Source organism: Chenopodium quinoa, unplaced genomic scaffold (assembly GCF_001683475.1).
Source record: "Chenopodium quinoa cultivar QQ74 unplaced genomic scaffold, ASM168347v1, whole genome shotgun sequence".
Classification (NCBI taxonomy): domain Eukaryota; kingdom Viridiplantae; phylum Streptophyta; class Magnoliopsida; order Caryophyllales; family Amaranthaceae; genus Chenopodium; species Chenopodium quinoa.
Genome location: NW_018743391.1, coordinates 349055 through 369350, shown reverse-complemented (window position 1 = coordinate 369350; position 20296 = coordinate 349055). Strand labels below are relative to the sequence as shown.

The 20296-nt window shown below is 37.5% G+C and overlaps 1 protein-coding gene across 2 annotated transcripts; it reads left to right on the top strand.

The window, feature by feature from the left end:
* The first annotated feature begins 1256 nt into the window (after window positions 1–1256).
* LOC110738619 (chromatin structure-remodeling complex protein BSH-like) lies at window positions 1257–19492 on the top strand. Of its 2 annotated transcripts, XM_021919011.1 has the most exons (13): window positions 1257–1493; window positions 1651–1739; window positions 6908–7002; window positions 7840–7857; window positions 10324–10395; window positions 10492–10539; window positions 10618–10701; window positions 11701–11739; window positions 11850–11932; window positions 12022–12084; window positions 13285–13339; window positions 18975–19023; window positions 19132–19492. In XM_021919011.1, the coding sequence occupies exons 1-12, from the start codon at window positions 1444–1446 to the stop codon at window positions 19017–19019; spliced, it is 741 nt and encodes a 246-aa protein (XP_021774703.1). In that variant the 5' UTR covers window positions 1257–1443; the 3' UTR covers window positions 19020–19023; window positions 19132–19492. The 2 variants fall into 2 exon arrangements, with proteins under 2 accessions (XP_021774703.1, XP_021774704.1); XM_021919012.1 differs by lacking the exon at window positions 7840–7857 and having other exon boundaries at window positions 1260–1493.
* The last annotated feature ends 804 nt before the right edge of the window (window positions 19493–20296 follow it).

Below are 20296 nucleotides of genomic sequence, written 5' to 3'. Positions count from 1 at the left end.
TGAAATTGAGACTGATGCATAGTCTTTAAGGTTCATGTTGGTTACTAATGGAGTTAATCCTCATCACGAATTAGTTATTGCTATCACGGATGTTGCTTTAATCGTTTTGATAGTATTTGGCCAAGCTTCTATGTTGTAAAAGTTAAATCAAAGTTTCGCTAAACAATGCAATCATAACATCAAACAATGAAAATTCGTACCACCTATTTACTATTCTAACACACCAATTACTTAACACTATTTTTCTTGGTAATAAAGCTAAGTTTGTTATGACATTGAATGCCAACACAAGATATATCAACAAGGACAACAACTCTACCCACAAGAAACTAATTACACTAGATGAAGCCCGTGTGATGCATGGTTTGTTTGAATTTTTTTAAAAAAATATATATTTTTTTGTATTTATGTGCTAAAATTTGTTACATATTTATATAAAATTCCTAATTTCAAAAGATAATATTTTATATTTAATTAATTTAAACTTAAAAAATATGATTCTACAATTTTGCTTGCATGACATTTGATTTAATTAATTCAAAATAAAATTAATAATATCTTTTTTAAATGACTATAACTTAAATTTATAATCCTACATGGTGCGCTAAGAAAATTAAATCCTACGCTTAAACCTCAAGAAAAAAACTCTCCCCTCTCTCTCTCTCTCTATATATATATATATATTAGATTTACGTTTTCCCTTGAAAAATATTTTTCATAAAGAATCATTTCTCCAAAAAAAATTAAAAAATTATTTATTGTTAGGAGTTAAGTAGGGGTGTCTATTATTCGGACTCCAGTCCGAAATCCAATCCAATCCAGTCCAAGTAAGCTATTTGGATTGGACTTTTTTAAATTTGGATTGGATTTGGACTCAAAAATTTTGAAATTCGGATTTTCGGATTGGATTTGGACTTAAATTTTTTAAGTCCAAAAAGTCCAATCAAGTCCAAATAGTCCGAATATATATATATATATATATATATATTAATATATAAAAAAATAATTAAAATAATAATAATAATCATAATAAACTTCAACCCATATAACATTAGTAAGACCAAACCCAATAGCCCAAATCTGCCAAATCCCCTCATTACTATATACTAGAAACCCTAAATCATTTTAATTTGGATTGGATCGGACTGGATTCGGACTATGAAATTTTAATTTGGATTGGATCGAATTGGATTTTAAAAACTTTGGATTTGGATTTGGACTATAAAATAAGAGTCCAAATATATTTCGGATTGGATTGGACTAGGCTTCAGTCCAATCCAAAGTCCGAATGGACACCCCCAGAGTTAAGGACCCTTTTCTCTTAACCCCTTAAACCACTTCCTCAAAATACTTTTTTTTTGGATCCAAAAGAAAAACATCAAAAAAAAAAAAAAAAAAGAAAAAGCGCCAAAATCATCAGCAAACAAAGTTGCGAGAAGAAGCATGAAGTCCCAACTAGCACCAGCATACCGCCACCCAGTTAAATTCAGAATGTAAACCCTCAATTATTCCCTTTCAATTTTACCCTTATAATTATACTTTTTTTAATTTTCTTTGTTGAAAATAAATTATAATTTTCTTTGATAATTTGATTGTGCTTCTGGAACTAAAATTTGATGTTTTTGTGACCCTTTTGTTCAATGATTACAGGCCAACTGCAGAAAATTTAGTTCCAATTCGATTGGACATTGAAATTGATGGTCAGCGATATAAAGATGCCTTTACCTGGAACCCTTCAGGTTATTCTTCTTCTTTAATTTTCTTGTTTTAATCAAATTATTGTTGCCCCTTTGTATAATTCTGTACCAATTACTTATTTTTGTCATTGATTTGATGTTGTAAGAAATTCCCATATTTTCAATTTGATTGTCAATTTAACAATGTTTTTTTTTTTTTCTTTTTTTTTTTGGGGGGTGGGGGGGTTGGGGGTGTGGTGGTGGTGGTGGTTGTTGTTGTTGTTGTTGTCAATTGGAAAAATATGAAGGCCGTTGGTGGCTTTTAGGCAAGTAGACGACGGGAAAAGGGTTATAGTTTCGCGGTTTGGGTGAACTGTATAAGTAAACTTGAGACAGTTGGGTGTAAATGACTAAGGTATGATTAAGAGTTGGGTTATTGCTGTGATCAAGGGTTTTTGTACAGCAAGCCACATGTAGAAGACAAGGAAAGCAATTAGAAAGGTATTAATGCTACTAGTATGAGCCTCTTTTTTTTGGTGAGGATGACAAGACTTTAAATCTCGTGCTATAGAGAGTAAGCTGTAGGAGATAGTAAGGATACCCATGCTCTTATTGCCATGTGAGAAAAATACAGTCTTTTGATGGTTAAATGGAAAAGGAGAGAATAGGTATTAAGTGGTACGCTAGGTAGTGATCTTTGATGAGTAGGTTTATTTTGATGGTAATTTTGAAAAAGAATGGTTAATAACACTGAAGTGTTGGGATATCATTTCCTTTGTTGAAGAAACAATGATTTGCAGCAATGATCTTATAGGAGATAATTGAATGCGAGTTTCCAATAGTGCTATTTAGACCAGAAATTATGTGGATTTGAGTGAGGCGGCTTATTGGAATTACATTATGTTTAAAGTCCATATGACCATATCTAAGGAGGCTTGGTTTGTTTCTTTGAAGGGGTTTAAATGGATGTACTATTAATATTCTGGTGACTAATGCTTATGCTCCACATAACTTTTAGGTAAAGAATGTTCCTTTGGTGATGTTATACACATAACTTTTAGGTAAAGAATGTATTATGTTGTTAGTGATATGAGGATCATATTTAGTGACTTTTGCTATTCCAAGAAAAATTGAGGACTGAAGAGTAAACTCAGCCAATGTTTATACCTGGCTCATATATGAAGATTGGATTCTTGGAGATCTTAGTATATTTGAAGCATTTGCAGTAGTATTATAACAAACATGGCTACTAAAGAGTGATTCAAGATTACACTCATTATTAGGAGTAGTCAAAAACTGATTAAACCCTGAATGTCTGAAAAGTTTTAGCTTTTATCACTATGATTTAAATCAACTGCTACTTATATCACTAAAGTACTAAACTATGTATGTTTATTTTGAAGCAGATCAGTTAGTCTAATAAATGATCTTTTACATAGTTGTTATGGTAGCATAGGGGTGATAATTTCGTGCATTTGAATTTCTACTTTGCCAGGTTCCTACTAAAGATATTAGGTTATGCGATTGTTCTAGTACATAATTATGAAGAAAGCATTATTCTCGAGGGAGGAAAGGGCACATTCACTATGTCTTTTGCTGAAATCTGTTTCTCTAGTATGGTTTATTGTATGTGATCATGAGCCACTAATGGCTGAATAGATCTAGGAGATCCTTAGACCCTCTTGTCATCTTATTTCTACTGCTTCTTTTCTTCCATTTTCTGACCATGAGATGACAGCCATAGAATTCTTATATGGAGATTTATAGGTAGCTAGATCCTTTCCTTCTCTTCTTTAGTTAAATTATCTGTGGGAACGCAGGCTGGAAGGTGAATGCTTATGTTTTATATTTACCTAACTTTTAATAGTGAATTTTCTCAATACAAATTTCCTTCCTACTACTGCTATACTACTACCCTTAGCAAAACTACAAAAATAACCTAATATTAATATTGTTTGTCCTTTACTGCTCAAGAGATCAGTATTCAAGCCTATGTTGCCACACTACCTAGCGCTTCTTTAATTAATTTTGTCTCCTAGTGTTGGTCCTTATACCAGGTTACTTGAATCAAATCCAGTATTGTGTGATCTTCAAAACTCAGCAAAAAAGGACATGAGTTGAGTTCAAAGTCTGGAAATAGTTTGTATATAAAAAGGAGCCTTCTACTGGTTATAACATTTCCCTACAAATATTTCTGTTTAATGACGATAATTTAGGAGATATAGCATCAAGCACCAAGCACCAAGCCTCTGGGATATAGAGGCCCCAAGTTAAGAGTATTTCCATAGAAAGGATACAGTCTCTTAGTTTTTTCCAGTTACACTCCTAAAAGTTTGTTGGGAATTCAACTCTTCTTTTTCTGTGCTAAATTTTTGGGGTCCAAGAGTTGAAGTTGTTACTATGTGCAGGAGAAGACAAACACACACTAATATTACCCTTGATCTCTGCGAAGAGTTAAGATAATAATGTCAAATTTTGTGAGTGATAAAGTGATTGTCTCTTTTGACTATTAATTGATGATGATGATGTTAAAGCACGTGTTTATGTGAATTTGAAAAGTGCATCTTTGTTATTACTTGTTGATTTGTTTCGCTAGTGGAACTTACCATTGGGTTTCATTGATGGTTGAGTGGAGTGGTTACCCTCTAGTGTTCAAGCTGTTTGTTAAATGTCTTATATCTTATTTCCGTCCCTTCTTATTGCTGCCAAACAGAAACCTTTTGTGTCCCTGATATGTGCTGTTGATGTTTCTCCATTTGTCTATAAGAGATGAAATAGGCAGGTTTAGAGCATGATAATCGACTTAATCAAAGGCTAAGGTTTACTAGATTTTCATTTTTTCCTTTAATTTTTCTTTTTGTTATACATTTTGTAGTCTCAGCTTCGAATTACAGGAGACTGTCAAGTATTTTCTTTGATTTGATTACATTGGCAGAGTTGCAATCTTCATCTGTTAATCTGTGTAGACAATCTGTCCACCTCCGTATAGAACTTGGTATAATTTCTGTTAAACATGGTGGGACAGCAGAAGGAACCAATGAAAGTTTGTTCTTTGATCCTTTTATGGAATCAGATTCTTGATTGTGCTAGATTGTTTCGTTGTTGGATTTAGATCCAGGATGTGAACATCTGTTGTAAACTTATAACCCCCTAAATTCCTCTCTTTAAAAGTTAGAATAATAATTATAAATATGCTTAAGAGAGAAATTTCAGGTATTACGGCCACGTGGTTACGTAAGGCTTTCCGAAATTCAAGACTCTTAGTGGAAGAAAAAAATAACTTAACTTTTATTTATTAATAATAATGATAATATTCCAAAACATATCCAAAAGAGTACTCATCCTAGATTTTGTAAACATAAAATCTAGGCTAGGGAAATTTCGCCTTTTGTCTCCGATAAAGCAATTAGATCATGTCGAGTAATCATCCCCTACTTACTCATCATAACGATGAGTAGGGAGAAGCCAAAACAAAATGGAATGTGAGTAAGCGAAAATGATAACGTCACTAATTACATACAAACTCTCGATATATAAATTCATTTTAATTAATTAAAGTATTAATCAGGCTTTAGAAAGGTTAACCTATATCAAACCATAGCTAATCAGACCTTCTACAACTGAATTTTGTGTGAAGATTATGAGATGTTTGGAGGGGATATTTATAGTTTAGATGGTAGGCTTGGGATAATATTAGGATTTTAAAAAGAAATTTGTTTGAGGTTTTATAGATTCTTAGATTCCTAATTAATTAGGATTTCATGACTAAGTTTGTAAGCTTGGTTTTAGGATTTTAGGGTTTCTAAGGTTTGGCAGTCAATGATGTAATTATAAGTTTGAAGGATGAATATTAAAGAAAGTTAGATTAAAACTATTAAACAAGGCCTAACCAACCAGACTAAATAATTTTTTTAATAAATAATAATCCTAAAATAATGATATGGAGCAATATTTAATCAAAACCTGAAAATTATAAATGAAAATCCGAAAATTGATACTTTAAAATTATTACATTTGCGCCAAAGTATCTTTTTAAAAGTAAATTTAAAAATACCCTTAGGTAAAATAATTAACTAGTATAAATAATTACCTAAAATATTGAAATAATTAGTGAAATCTCAAAATACGGGGTATTACATTTGTAGCTTTATTTTGATTTTTACCACCTTCAAATAACCACTTAATTGAATTTTCCACCAAAAAAAAAAGATTTACTTTACCACCACCAAAATATCCAAAAATTTGATTTTACCAACTACCGAATTTCGTCCATGAATCCGTTAGTAGGGCCCACATTTTTGACGTTTCTTCTTCATCTTCCCCGATCTTCCATGTCAACCAACCAGCAACGAAATCAACTACCACGGTTGGTCGGAATTTCGTGTGGGTTTCGCGTCTAGGTGGTGGTGGTTTCGGGTGGCGATGGTTTTGCGTCTGGTGGCGTGGTTTCTGGTCTGGGGTTAGGTTGGCTGGGGTGGATTGCGGTGGTTTCGCGTCTGGGTGGTGGTGGTTTCGGGTCGCGGTGGTTTCGCGTCTGGGTGGCGGTGGTTTCTGGTCTGGGTTTGGATGGTGGTGGGGTTGGTCGTAGCTGTTAGGTGGTGGCTAGGGTTTTGAGGTCGGAAATTGGTGGAAAGGGGTAGAAATTGGCACGGCTATGGTGTGCGGTGCGATGGTAGTGGTTAGGTGGTGGGGTTGGTCGTAGCTGTTAGGTGGTGGCTAGGGTTTTGAGGTCGAAATCGGTGCGGTGGCTGTGGGTCCCGACGTGGTAGCGATTAGGTGGTGGGGGCTGGTCGTAACAGTTAGGTGGTGGGGCTGGTCGTAGCCGGTCCGGCGGTGGGGGTCCCGACGGTGGCAGCAACCACCGGTTGCTTGATGGGGATTTTTAAATTTTTTTTGTTTTTATTTTTTTTAAAACTTACCCAATAATATGGCGACACGTGTGCAAGGTAGGCCCCACTAACGGATTTTTGGACGGAATCCGTTAGTTGGAGGTGATTGGTGGTAAAACTGATGTTAAATTTTTTTATGAGGTGGTAAAGTAAATGTTTTTTTTTTGGAGGTGGTAAATTCGACAAAGTCGTTATTTGAAGGTGGTAAAAATCAAAATTTTCTTAAGATTATTTTGACAATATTCTTGTTATTGTTATTTTTATTGCTAGACTTCTCTGTTTTTAATGCTGGAAGTGTTTTCCAAAGTACTGTTCACATCCACTTGCTGATTTGACTTGCAGATCCTGATTCAGAAGTGGCAGTGTTTGCAAAAAAGACCGTAAAGGACTTGAAGCTCCCAACTGGATTTATAACTCAGATTGCTCAGTCAATTCAAGTGAGTGGAGGTTTACTAAATGCATGCACCCTTTTAAAATTCTCTTTCTCTTTCTTTTTGTTATCAAAAGAGAACTTAAACATGAACTAATAAGATGACGCATCGTGCTATATTACAAATCACTTTTGTCTATTCCTCACCTCTTAATGTATTCCTTGGGGCCTTTTTTGTAATCATTCCTCTTTTCATTTTCTACTTTTTTTTTCTCTATGAAACAATTATGAAGTGTCTTGTGTCATAATACGAAGCATATTAAGGGCATGATTAAGGATATCATAAGTTATAACCACTTTTGTGATAAACATAGGGAGGACTTAAATATTTCACTCTTTAAGAAGCAATGAAAGTTGTCAGTTTTCTTGCCAAGGCTGTGAACTTAGTGAGTGGGTGGCATTGCTAAGTAAGGGATAGGGTAAAATTTGCTAGTGGTGGTTCAACGTAGCAGTAAAGCAACTCTGCTGGGATAATAATATAATATCCAGACAAATAGAAGCAGGGTTACTAAGGATGCAACTTTTAGGCCATGAGAGTGAAAGTTGCTTAAAAACTATCAGAATCAAACTGCCGGAGGTGAAGAGTTTAGTACTAAAAAGTCAACTTATTGCGTTTGACTATACATTTTGGGATGTTATAAGCAGAAAAAGTGTCAAGCAAAAATATTGTATATATCTCTGTATCTGTCTATTCTCTAAGATGTGCCTATTAAGACTGATAAAAAATTGATGTACTTTATTCTATGGCTGGCGTGGATCAACATGGTTTGGTGCCAGACAATCTATGCACCTGGATTCCAATTAGGATTAAACCTTTTTCCTTGCTCACTTTTCTAATGTCTAGGATGCTGAGTTGATGAAGGTAAGCACCACTGTACCAGCTGGAATTTAAGATATACCTGTTAGCAAAAATGGAATTAGAGGGTATGGAGCTATGTGAACATAAATCTGGATGGAGGGGCTATATCTTTTGTTTAAAACCTTGGTAAATGTAGTCCTGCTTACTTCTAAAGTTCTAATTGATGCTAGTTTATCTGATGGTAAGTGACTAAACTAGGGGGATCAAGCCCTTTTTTTTATTAGTGTTGACATCCTATTGTACTTGCCCGCTATACTTTTGCTTAAAGTTCATATATGTTGCATTTATGTGTGCTGCAGTGAAGGAAAATCACATGAGATTTGGTAAATATTAAGAACAACATCAAAATTTTAATCCCAATGATGGGGTTGTCTACGTGAACAAGTGATCCTCAACCATGATCCTCTCCTTCTATTCCCTTCTTTCAATTGCTATACACTCCTCTAATTCAATTTCTTCATATCAGTATTAGTTCCTTATAACCAATTCATCTTAGTCCTTCTAGAACTCTTCTAAGACTCTCATGATCCCAACATTCTGCTACCTTACCAGAACTTTTTTTGATATTCATTTCTTCGTTTCACATCCCTAAACCAATGTAATCAATTCTTACTTATTTTGCTTTAAATGCCCGCAATTCCAACATTTCTTTTAATATCATCATATCTAGTTCTATCCCTTATGATGTTACCACAGATCCATCTCAACATCCCCATCTCCGCTACTCTCATCTTTGTCCTTCCTGTAATCAGATCCGTATAGCGTTGTTCTAATAGTCTCCTGTAGAATTTCCCCTTTTACACTAGGGGTATGCTTTTGTCACAATATTTCTATTACAGATCTCCACTTGGATTAAATCCTTTGGTTCACATCTTGTTCAATATCTCCATTCTACAATAAAATCGCTCCAAAGTACTTCAAAAACTTGCTGTTGGACAACTCTTACTGTCCGAAGTTAGTACCTATTCACCTTGATTCCCTTGCTGTGTTAAATTGCCGTTTCATGTACTATGTTTAACACCAACTCAATTTAAAACTGTGAGATTTCAACAGACATTTACCTCTAGAAAAATTGATGGACAAACTTTGCTACTTCATCCAAATAGTTGCAAAGAGAAAAGGATATAATGCTGGCTCGTGATGGAATTAAATCGTAGTAGAGTAGTTGGAGAATCCTTTGTTACTCTACCACAGTTCCTAACATTTATTAAGTTGATATAGATTTTAGAAGTACCTTTCTTGGCTATTGCCCACCAAAGCACTTCTCTCGACGCCTTGTCATAAGCTTTCTAGTCTTTCTCCAAATCAATGAAAATCATATGCCAATCCCTATTTTTCACTGTGTAATATTCCATCATTATCCATATCAAATGAACTGCATCAATGGTTGAACGCCCAGACATAAATCCAAACTGTTTCTCCAAATACTCAAACTTCTTAATCAACGATCTATCACTCTCCCACAATTTCTTGGCTCGACTTAAGCTTTATACCTTTGTAGTTTGAGCAATCTTGTGCATCGTGTTTGTTCTTATATATTGGTACAAATGTGTTTTTTCTCCTTGTGGGGTCAATCTTTCCTCCAACTCCTGTTGACTAAGTTCGTAGTGAAGGTTAACAAACTTATTTAACATAACTTATTCAAAAGTGGAGGCAGAGAAGGCACTGATTAGAACAAAGCTAAAGAAAGTAGTTGATCCAGATAATAACGCCAACTCTGTTCTACATATCATGATTTATAACGCTTAAGGTGTAATTACTTTGGCTCTGATACACTGTTAATTTTTCTTCGCATCATCACCTCCACTAACTTTACTAACTTTCTGGTAAGGGTTTTAATGTGCCAAGATCCTATTTGGATTTTAGGTCAAAAGTTCTTCTTTGAGCTCTTTTAGAACCTAAAAGCCATTGCTCATTTGTCACCACACTTGATTAATGCGGTGCTCCATCACTGTCTGTTGATCTAGCAAACCTTGCATAATCACCATACTTGGGGTCTAAGAGGTGTAGTGCCAATCCCATGCTTATTTGTCACCAGACCTTGGAAATGTGGTGCACTGCTCCTGGGTGACGACTAAGCAACCCTTGAAAACTTATCTTTACGCTGTACTCAAGGAAGTGCTGGATGTTGTTGAGTAGGGATTGCCCATTTTCCCTACATAAATATCACCTAGTTTCATGCTCATAGATACAAAAAAAAAATTTTGCTAGCTGTTGCTAACCTACAGCAACCCTTGCTCTATTTTATGCCCCCATGGAAATATTATGTTCCTTTTTTTCTACTACCTGTGGAGATGTGTGTTTCCTATTCAAACTTGTATAGTCTGTATGACTAAAACCTCAACACTCTTGTAAAATGACTCGCAGCTTCTTGGAAGAATGCAAATTATGTGGGAAATGTGTACTATAATTTTGAACTAAAAGCACTTAACTATATTGTTATTACTTGCTGGCATTTGGTTATTGCAGTCACAGCTGACCGAATTTCGGTCATATGAAGGCCAAGATATGATTGTTGGTGAGAAGATTGTCCCCATCAAGGTTTGATGATTGATTTTCTTGTGGTAGTTTCTGTAAAATTGGATGCAACATCCAATCTTCTTGTTGTTGATGTGATTGTATGTTACCCTTTTGCAGCTAGATCTTCGAGTAAATCAGACTCTTATTAGAGACCAGTTTTTATGGGTAAGATTATATTTTCTATATGAGAGTTTATGGCTAGTTATTGAACCTCATATTAATAAGGTACATTGTCATTTTCAGGACTTGAACAATATGGAGAGTGATCCTGAAGACTTTGCAAAGATCTTCTGTGCTGACATGGGTATTGATGATCCTGAAGTTGGAGTAAGCAAATAACTAACATCCCTTTTTTAAAGAAATTTTAAGAAGTTCCTCTGGCGTGACTATCTGCAGTTTCCTAAGAAACTTACATGCTGATGCATCAGATAATGCAATGCCCGAGAATCTTCCTCCAGGAAAATTCCTGTCTCTGCTCCTGCCATTTAGCCAAGATTAGGAAACCCTAGGAAGTATTCATTTATCTTGCTCAAATCTTAGCTTAGTTAGCTATCTTGCTTGAACATCAAGCTCACCTGATAGATGTCAGATATGCATGCACAAGCCCCTTGGGTGCTAAGCATAAATATAGAATTCCTGGGCAAGAAGTATGGCCAATTTCAAACTGTTCACTAAGTTATCCACATGTTCTACATCTAAGCATTGGTCCCATGAATTGTGGAGCTGTCACTTTGATTGTTCTACATCCATGCTCGAACTTGATATTGCTCATTGAAATTTCTACGTTAGCTGTTTTGATATCATGCAACGCTAGCAAATTAAAAAACGTCAAGATGGAGGGTAAGTGAGTAATAATACAAACTAGGAAATAAGATCACAGCAGAAATTGTTTTTGGTTGCTTTGAAAGTGACACTGGAAGAGTGGCTTTGATGGTTCTTTACAAATAGACTACTAATAAATGTGAAGACTGGTAATGTGACCTTATTACGCAGTGGTAATTGGAAAAGTCAAATCAAGGTAAAACCTTGCTATTATGAATTTTTTGAACATTTGATGACTAGCCAACACACTTCAATTTCCACTTGGCACTTGGAGAGGGACGATTCTTCTTACTCATTGACTCTATCCAATGTGCTTATGAGTTATGACTCTCTTCTTACCTGATATCAGTGAATTAAATAATGAAAATTATTAAATGGTGTTTGAAAGCTTGCTAATTTGTGAGATATCATGTATTGGTATATTTTCTTGTTTTCGCTTGTGTGTTATCATGTTCTGAGTGACCCTATGCCTTAACGTGAATCACTGATTGTTTCTTTTTGCAGCCTGCTATTGCTTTTTCCATAAGGGAGCAACTTTATGAGGTGCTGACATTGTTTGAAATCTCTAAGCATATTTATTTGTGATACGTATGCTTGTAATAAAGAAGAAAATTATATCATTTCCTGCTGTGTGTGTCAATTATGGCTTGCAGATTGCAGTCCAAAATGTAACATCGGCTAAGGAGATTAGAGTAAGCAAGAAGGGTCGTCGTGGAATTGAGTACATGCCTGTTAGGTATGTTAATGTATGAATATCAACAAGATACCTAGTCCATGTCCAAATGTAGTGAACTTTAATATTATAATTGACATGTCCCTTTTCAGCAAAGCTGGCGTTACTGCAGTAGATTTGGCTAAGTTGTTTGGCAGCAAATCAAGTGTCATTCGGTAAGAGTTTAGATTTAGATTTTCTTTCCCTTTTCTGGGAGGATATTGGAATTCTGTTGTTTTGTTACTATACATATCTTTTATTTCCTTTTTTAAAACTGGAGTTTGCCCTATATTGGCATGATAGGCCTAAACTATATGTACGTAAGAGTCGCATGTTAATTCAGTCACTTGTCTGGTGCTTGATTAGTTTTAACATCTAGACTTAAAATGGTATGTTAATAATTGACACCATTCTATTGACATATGGTGTGAGGCAATTGTAGAATTCGCTCTGTTCATTAGGCCGAATCTTAACAATGCTGACATGTGGCAGCTTTGCCTGCTGGCGCATGTGTATTCTCAAATTGATGTAGTTGATCTATTCGAGATATGCAGTGTGCTGAAATGTACAGGATATGGTAGTCAAAGCTAGAGATAGATTTTTTTTGCAACTAGGGAAGTTTAAATAGGTTTCTTGTGGGGTAAAGAACTTGAGATGCATGATGTTGGCTTCAATGCACTGTGATCTGGATGGAAGCCTATTGGTGCATGGTAACTGTTACATACTCAGGGGGCGTTTGGTTAGTGTATTTTTTGGTTTAGAAACGGATTCGATTAAACCGATACCATTACCGTGTGTTTGGTTTGAAGGCATGGTGACAATTACCATTACCTAAGGGTAATGGTTACCCCTCATTTGTTACCTCTCAAAAACTTGGGGTGACAAATACTCTTACTTTCCTCTTAAAAAATACCCTTTCCATGGTTAAACCAAACAAATGAAAAGGTAATAGCTTAATTATTCCTTTCCCCCTTCTTACTTGTTTCCGTTCCACTCCGTTTCTATTTTCCGAACCAAACGTTCCCTCAATGGCGACTTATTTCTCTGCAGTATTTCCATTGACAATTCTGGCATCATGTGTATTCATTTTTGGGATGGACTTGTATACATTTTCATTTATAAGTAATTCCTTAACCTCTTTTCACTCCCCTTCACCTTACTACAAATTCTCATTGTATAGATTGATATGGGACGGAAGTAGTGATTTCCTTATTCTGTGTTAAGCTGCATGTATGCTCATTGCCTCATTGGTAACACCTTTAGCGGCTGTGTATCAGGATTTTTAATTACTTAAACTGGTTGCGGTTGAAAATGAATTCAATTTCTGAGAGTAAAATAACGATTACAGTTTGAAATTTATTGGTTGTAAACTTCAGGAAAAGAAAAGATTGGGATGTGTATGAAGCAATTGTTGACATCCTCTCAAATGAGGATGTTGTGCGACAGCGGAAGCAAAGGTCGAAAACAAACAAGAAAACAATAAAGAAATTCAATGCAAACAATAAGAACAACACCAAGAATTTACGTGGTTCACTATCGATGTGATAGCTACGTCCACGGGCACCGAGATCGAATGATTTCACTATAAACTGCAAAGATTACAAAGATGATTCTTGTATTTCTCAAGAACGGCTCTCACTCTATCTCTCTTAACCCTAATACTGATATTAGGGAGGTTTTATATTAATCCCTAATTAAAAGATACTTGGGCAAAAAGATAATAAAATAAGATAACCTAAAACCGCAAAATCCGCGTTCCGTATTTTTCCTTCTCCGCCCGGTCAGACCGGGCAAGGTCTGCCCGATCGGGCGCGAGAAGAAAACTCCATACGAATGCTTCAACGTATCCAACCCCCACCGCCCGGTCAGACCGGGCAAGGTCTGCCCGATCGGGCGAAGGCTCGCCCGGTCGGGCGAAGGCTCGCCCGGTCGGGCGCGAGAGCAGCTTCTTCAACGAATTTGCCAGGCACCTCTTCTTCTTCCGCCCGGTCAGACCGGGCAATGTCCGCCCGATCGGGCGGACAAAGCTACGAAGTACGAGTCACCTAATATACTTATCAACAATCTCCACCTTGACGAGAACTCGTAGTCAGCAAACGACCCCATCAAGACATAGTGAAAAACATCTCAAGCCAAACCCGATGCAAGACTCATGCATAAGCCATACATCCCGATAAGTCTTCAACCAAGACCCATCACATACTCGTCTCCAAGTATAACAACTCATAATGCTCCACCTGCATCACAAGCCCCGGGCAAGCTCCACCTTAAGGCCAACACACCTACACCAGGAGCTCCCCAACTTCGCCCCTCAGGGCCTACTACATCACGTAGTAATCAATATTTAACAAGTCTAAGCAATGTTTAAACTTGCTAAACGGAACAGGCTTAGTGAAGAAATCAGCCGGGTTGTCAGCAGTCCCAATCTTCTTCACCTTAATCCTCTTGTCAGTACGCAAGAAATGATACCTGACATCAATGTGCTTCGTCCGATCATGGTGTACTTGATCTTTAGCTAAGCAAATCGCACTTAGACTATCACAATATACTGTAGCAAAATCCTGTGCAATACCCAGTTCACCTACTAGGCCTTTGAGCCAAATAGACTCCTTAGCTGCAGAAGTTAAAGCCATATACTCAGCTTCAGTAGTTGACAACGTAACTGATGACTGCAATGTAGACTTCCAACTAACCACAGAACCACCCAAAGTGAACACATAACCAGTCACAGACCTCCTGGTATCCACATCAGCTGCATAATCAGAATCACTGTACCCAGTGACCAAGCATTCCCTACCATTCCCGTACACAAGACCAATATCAGCTGTCCCTCTCAGGTAGCGAAAAATCCTTTTCACCCCTTGCCAGTGTTCCCTCCCAGGTCGAGCCATAAACCTGCTTACAACACTAACAACATGCGCAATATCCGGCCTAGTACAGACCATAGCATACATCAAACAACCAACCGCGTTTGCATATGGAACTCTAGACATATAAGACAACTCCTCCTCTGATTGAGGTGACATAGACAAAGACAACTTACAACTAACAGTAGTTGGCGTACTTATAGGCTTCGATTTTTCCATCCCAAAACGAGACAGAATCTTTTCAATGTAGCTTTTCTGAGTCAAGAAAAGCTTACCTCTAGCCCGATCCCTGTAGATCTCCATACCCAAAATCTTCCTAGCTGCACCCAAGTCTTTCATGTCAAACTCCGAGTTAAGCATCTCCTTTAATCTAGCAATATCAGATTTATTCTTTGTGGCAACCAACATGTCATCAACATATAACAAAAGATAAATCATGGAACCATTATCCAGCTTACTATGATACACACAGCAATCATATGAATTCCTGTCAAAACCTTGTGAAACCATAAAAGAATCAAACCTTTTGTACCACTGTCGGGGGGATTGCTTAAGTCCATACAATGACTTTAGCAATCTGCAGGCATAGTGTTCCTTTCCAGGAACTTCGAATCCTTCGGGCTGCTTCATCAGAATCTCCTCCTCCAAATTGCCATGAAGGAAAGCCGTTTTAACATCCAACTGCTCCAGCTCAAGATCAAAATGTGCTACAATTGACAATAACACACGGATAGAAGTATGTCGAACCACAGGTGAGAATATCTCAACAAAATCAACCCCTTCTACCTGACTGAACCCCTTAGCAACTAGCCTAGCCTTAAAACGTATTTGCTCAGTTTCCGACAACCCTTCTTTCTTCTTGTAAATCCATTTACAACCCACAAGCTTCCTCCCTTCCGGTACTTTTACCAGTTCCCACACTCTGTTCTTGTAAAGAGACTGCATCTCTTCACCCATTGCGGCAAGCCATTGCGCAGACTCACTACAACTAATTGCTTGTTTATATGTGGCAGGTTCAAATGACTCTACATCATCAGCTACACTCAATGCATAACCTGTCATCGCATCAACACAGCAATTTCTTCCCTCCATCTCTTCAATCAATCTAACAGGCTTCTTGATAACTCGTTTAGGCATCTCAAGAATGGTGTCAGGTTGACTAGATGACCCCTGATTAGATTGCTCCACCTCATCCCCAGAGTTAGAATGAGTAGGAGTAATCTCAGGTTCAGGAGTACCCGGCACTGGAACATCAGCATCATCATCAATATATTGTACCCGAGGTAAATCAGCAATGGTAGACTGATGTACCTCAAGTACCCCATCTGTCTGTAATAAATTGTCTCCTTCCCTTCTCAAATCTGAAATCTCTGCATTTTTAATTGAATACATGGTGTTTTCATCGAAAGTAACATCCCTACTAAGAATGACCCGACCCTCCGAAGGTGAAAAAATTCTAAACCCCTTCACACCATCCCCGTACCCAACAAAACACCCCTTCTTGGCTCGTGGATCCAGCTTACCCTCAATAACATGATAATAAGCAACACAACCAAAAATCTTCAAATTCGAAAAATTAGGCAACTTACCACTCCAGATCTCAAACGGAATCTTGGAATCAATTCCAGAATGAGGACCCCTATTAATGACATAACAAGCTGTTAACACAGCTTCACTCCAGTACCTCCTCCCAAGCCCTGCATTAGAGAGCATGCATCGGACTCTCTCTAGCAGTGTCTGATTAACCCGTTCTGCTACACCGTTCTGCTGTGGTGTCTTCCTGACAGTATGATGCCGACCTATACCCTCATCTGCACAGAACTGATTAAACTCGTCTTTGCAAAACTCTAGCCCATTGTCCGTTCGTAGCTTCTTGATCTTCCTTCCTTGTCGATTTTCCACCAAAGCTTTCCATTGCTTGAAAACTTTGAAGGCCTCATCCTTTGACTTAAGCAACCTAAGCCATGTGTATCGGGACTTGTCATCAACAAATGACACAAAATAGTGGTAACCTCCCATACCTTCAACTCTAGATGGACCCCAGCAATCTGAATGGATGTAATCGAGCACTGCATCAGTAATGTGAGCACCCTTGCTGAACATTGACCTGTGTTTCTTACCAAACACACAATGCTCACAAAATTCAAGGTTGGCAACCTTGACCCCGGATAGAAGACCCCTCTTGGACAATAGCTGCATCCCCTTCTCCCCCATATGACCAAGCCTCATGTGCCAAATCTTAGTCATCTCCTGGTGAGATACAGATGCGCAAACCGCAGAACTAGGCAGTGTAACACCCTCAAAAACATAGAGGGTGTTCCTTTTGATACCCTTAAGTACCAACTCAGAACCTCTGAAAATACACAACTCCCCATCTGAAAACACACCATTGTACCCCAATTCATCCAGGGTACCCAATGAAATCAGATTCTTTCCTAAAGCAGGAACATGCCGTACATTAGTCAAAGTTAACCTCCGCCCATCAACAGTCCTCAACCTCATGGAACCAATACCTGTGACCTTACATGGAGCATTGTTACCGACTATAACCATACCCCCATTGCGAGGTTCATATGTATCAAACCAATCTCGACGTGGACACATATGGAACGAACACCCCGAATCTAGAACCCAGTTATCAGATAAATCATCAGACCTAGCAGAACTGACTAATGCTAAATCTTCCTCTGAATTATAGCTCTCATTCGGTTTCTCTTCAACTACAGCAGCCTGGGACTTGTTTTTCCTCACCGGACAATTATTCCTAAAGTGACCCGGTTCTTTACAGTAATAACATGTTTTAGTAGTAGTTTTACTAGATCCATCCTTGCCGTTTCCAGCACCCGACCCAGCATTGTTCCCCTTGTTAAACCCCTTATTCTTTTTAGACTTTCCGGACTTAACAAATAACCCACTACCATTATCCCCATTATCACTCGTAGCTTTCATTCTGAGTTCCCTAGTATGAAGTGCTGCCTTCACTTCTTCTAAGGTTATAGAATCCTTACCAACAACAAAAGACTCTACAAAATTCTCAAAGCTAGACGGTAGAGATACAAGTAAAATCAACGCAGCATCCTCATCATCAATTTTAACATCTAAATTACGTAAATCAAGCAAAATAGAGTTAAGTTTTTCTAGATGTTCCCGTAAGGAAGTACCTGACTGCATCCGGAGGCTAAACAACCGCTGTTTCAGTAATAATTTGTTGGTCAACGACTTAGTCATATACAATGACTCCAGCTTCAGCCACAATCCAGCTGCCGTTTCCTGATCAGCAACCTCCGTGATGATTTGATCATCAAGACTAAGTAATATGGTAGAGTGTGCCTTCTCTTCCATAACTTCTAACTGCGAGTCAGTCGGTCCGTCTCCTGACTCCGAAGTAGTACTCTTTGGAGCCAACGGACGCCATATCTGCTGTTGTTTTAACAGAGCCTTCATCTTAATTTGCCATAGCCCGAAACTATTTTTCCCGGTAAACTTCTCAATTCTTATTGTTGAATCTCCTGCCATTGTTATCTTCAAGAAACTCTCCAAGGATTGAACCTGGCTCTGATACCAATTGTTGTGCGACAGCGGAAGCAAAGGTCGAAAACAAACAAGAAAACAATAAAGAAATTCAATGCAAACAATAAGAACAACACCAAGAATTTACGTGGTTCACTATCGATGTGATAGCTACGTCCACGGGCACCGAGATCGAATGATTTCACTATAAACTGCAAAGATTACAAAGATGATTCTTGTATTTCTCAAGAACGGCTCTCACTCTATCTCTCTTAACCCTAATACTGATATTAGGGAGGTTTTATATTAATCCCTAATTAAAAGATACTTGGGCAAAAAGATAATAAAATAAGATAACCTAAAACCGCAAAATCCGCGTTCCGTATTTTTCCTTCTCCGCCCGGTCAGACCGGGCAAGGTCTGCCCGATCGGGCGCGAGAAGAAAACTCCATACGAATGCTTCAACGTATCCAACCCCCACCGCCCGGTCAGACCGGGCAAGGTCTGCCCGATCGGGCGAAGGCTCGCCCGGTCGGGCGAAGGCTCGCCCGGTCGGGCGCGAGAGCAGCTTCTTCAACGAATTTGCCAGGCACCTCTTCTTCTTCCGCCCGGTCAGACCGGGCAATGTCCGCCCGATCGGGCGGACAAAGCTACGAAGTACGAGTCACCTAATATACTTATCAACAGAGGAAGTAGAAGCACTTGAAGCAAGAGAAGATAAAATTGCTCGTTGATTAGGTACGTCTTAATAATTTTTTTGGTTGATAAAAACCATTGTTTTCTTCATATATTACCTCTGGTGCTGGTCTGCTAGATACTGAAAACAATTGCTGGCATCTCTCTTAGGTGACATGATAGCATATGCTAGGACATTGTCAAGCACAGTTGTGGATATGTAGAAGAAAACTAATGCCTTATAAGGTTATGTATTCCTACTGCATAGTACTCGACTGGAATTGCAACGATTAACGTTCGAGTAAATCGAAAAGATGTTACAAATCCAATATGCTCATGTGGAAGATTGCTTGATTAATGGTTGTTTCTTTCGCGATATACAATGCAGTTGAACTTGGTGGTTGAACTCTCAATCTTTAACTTGGACTAATTAACATTTACCGATACAATATAACTAATTTTGTTTTTGTCATAGACATAATCAAAGGAACTTAATGTAAACTCGGAAAATACCTTTTCCTTGAGGTGATTATGAACTCATTCGGTATATACTACAGTAAAGACTATAACTTAATATGTTGAAAAACATAAAAGTAAATGGAATACTTTATATAGTACATAATTTAAAAATAAGATGGGATTTGAAGGATCTTCTTCGTACAACCAAGGTTTGCCGATTTGCCATAATGTACAAGCATATGGTTAAAGTTATTCTTAGATTCTATCATGCAAAAGATACAACGGATTGCAATTAAATTATTATTGATCTACTCGTAGCTTATTTCTAAATTAAAAAGTATGGTGATCGGTGAGAATGATGCAACTATGCAAGCATCACCATGTGAGGTTTCTTAGGTCGTATTTGATTAGCGTGTGAGTTTATAAAATTAATTTCATATTAATTCATGATTAAGTTGCTTAGCTGCTTGTACTATGTAGTCGTACAAATCTTCCTAGAATAATTTCATGGTTTTGTTTTGTTACGAGGAAAAGTCAACAAATAAACGCAAAATCACGTAGTTTATAAAAATTGAGTGTCTTCATTCACAATGAAGAATTACTTATTTACTTAGCACCGCCATTGAAATTTTATAAGTTTATATCTTCTCACCAATTCTTCCTATATAAAAATGTCATCAGGAGATTTAGGCTCTTAATTTCTTATTTCACCATACGTGGTACTCGTATCATATATTATTATTTGGTTGTTGTAATCAATCTAGGGTCAAAATGCATGGAACCTAAATGCGTATTTTAAATCTTTGACGTCGTTGTAATAGTAAGTTTTTAGCTCACTCACATTATAGGCGGATTTGGTAAAAAAATCTACGTGATA

What these genes read in the sequence shown, in the direction of transcription:
- LOC110738619 (XM_021919011.1), top strand. Translation starts at nt 1,444, where the DNA reads ATGAAGTCCCAACTAGCACCAGCATACCGCCACCCAGTTAAATTCAGA. An exon ending in TTAGAGACCAGTTTTTATGG is followed by an intron (nt 10,540 to 10,617) that starts GTAAGATTATAT and finishes TGTCATTTTCAG; the next exon opens with GACTTGAACAATATGGAGAG. An exon ending in TAAGGGAGCAACTTTATGAG is followed by an intron (nt 11,740 to 11,849) that starts GTGCTGACATTG and finishes TATGGCTTGCAG; the next exon opens with ATTGCAGTCCAAAATGTAAC.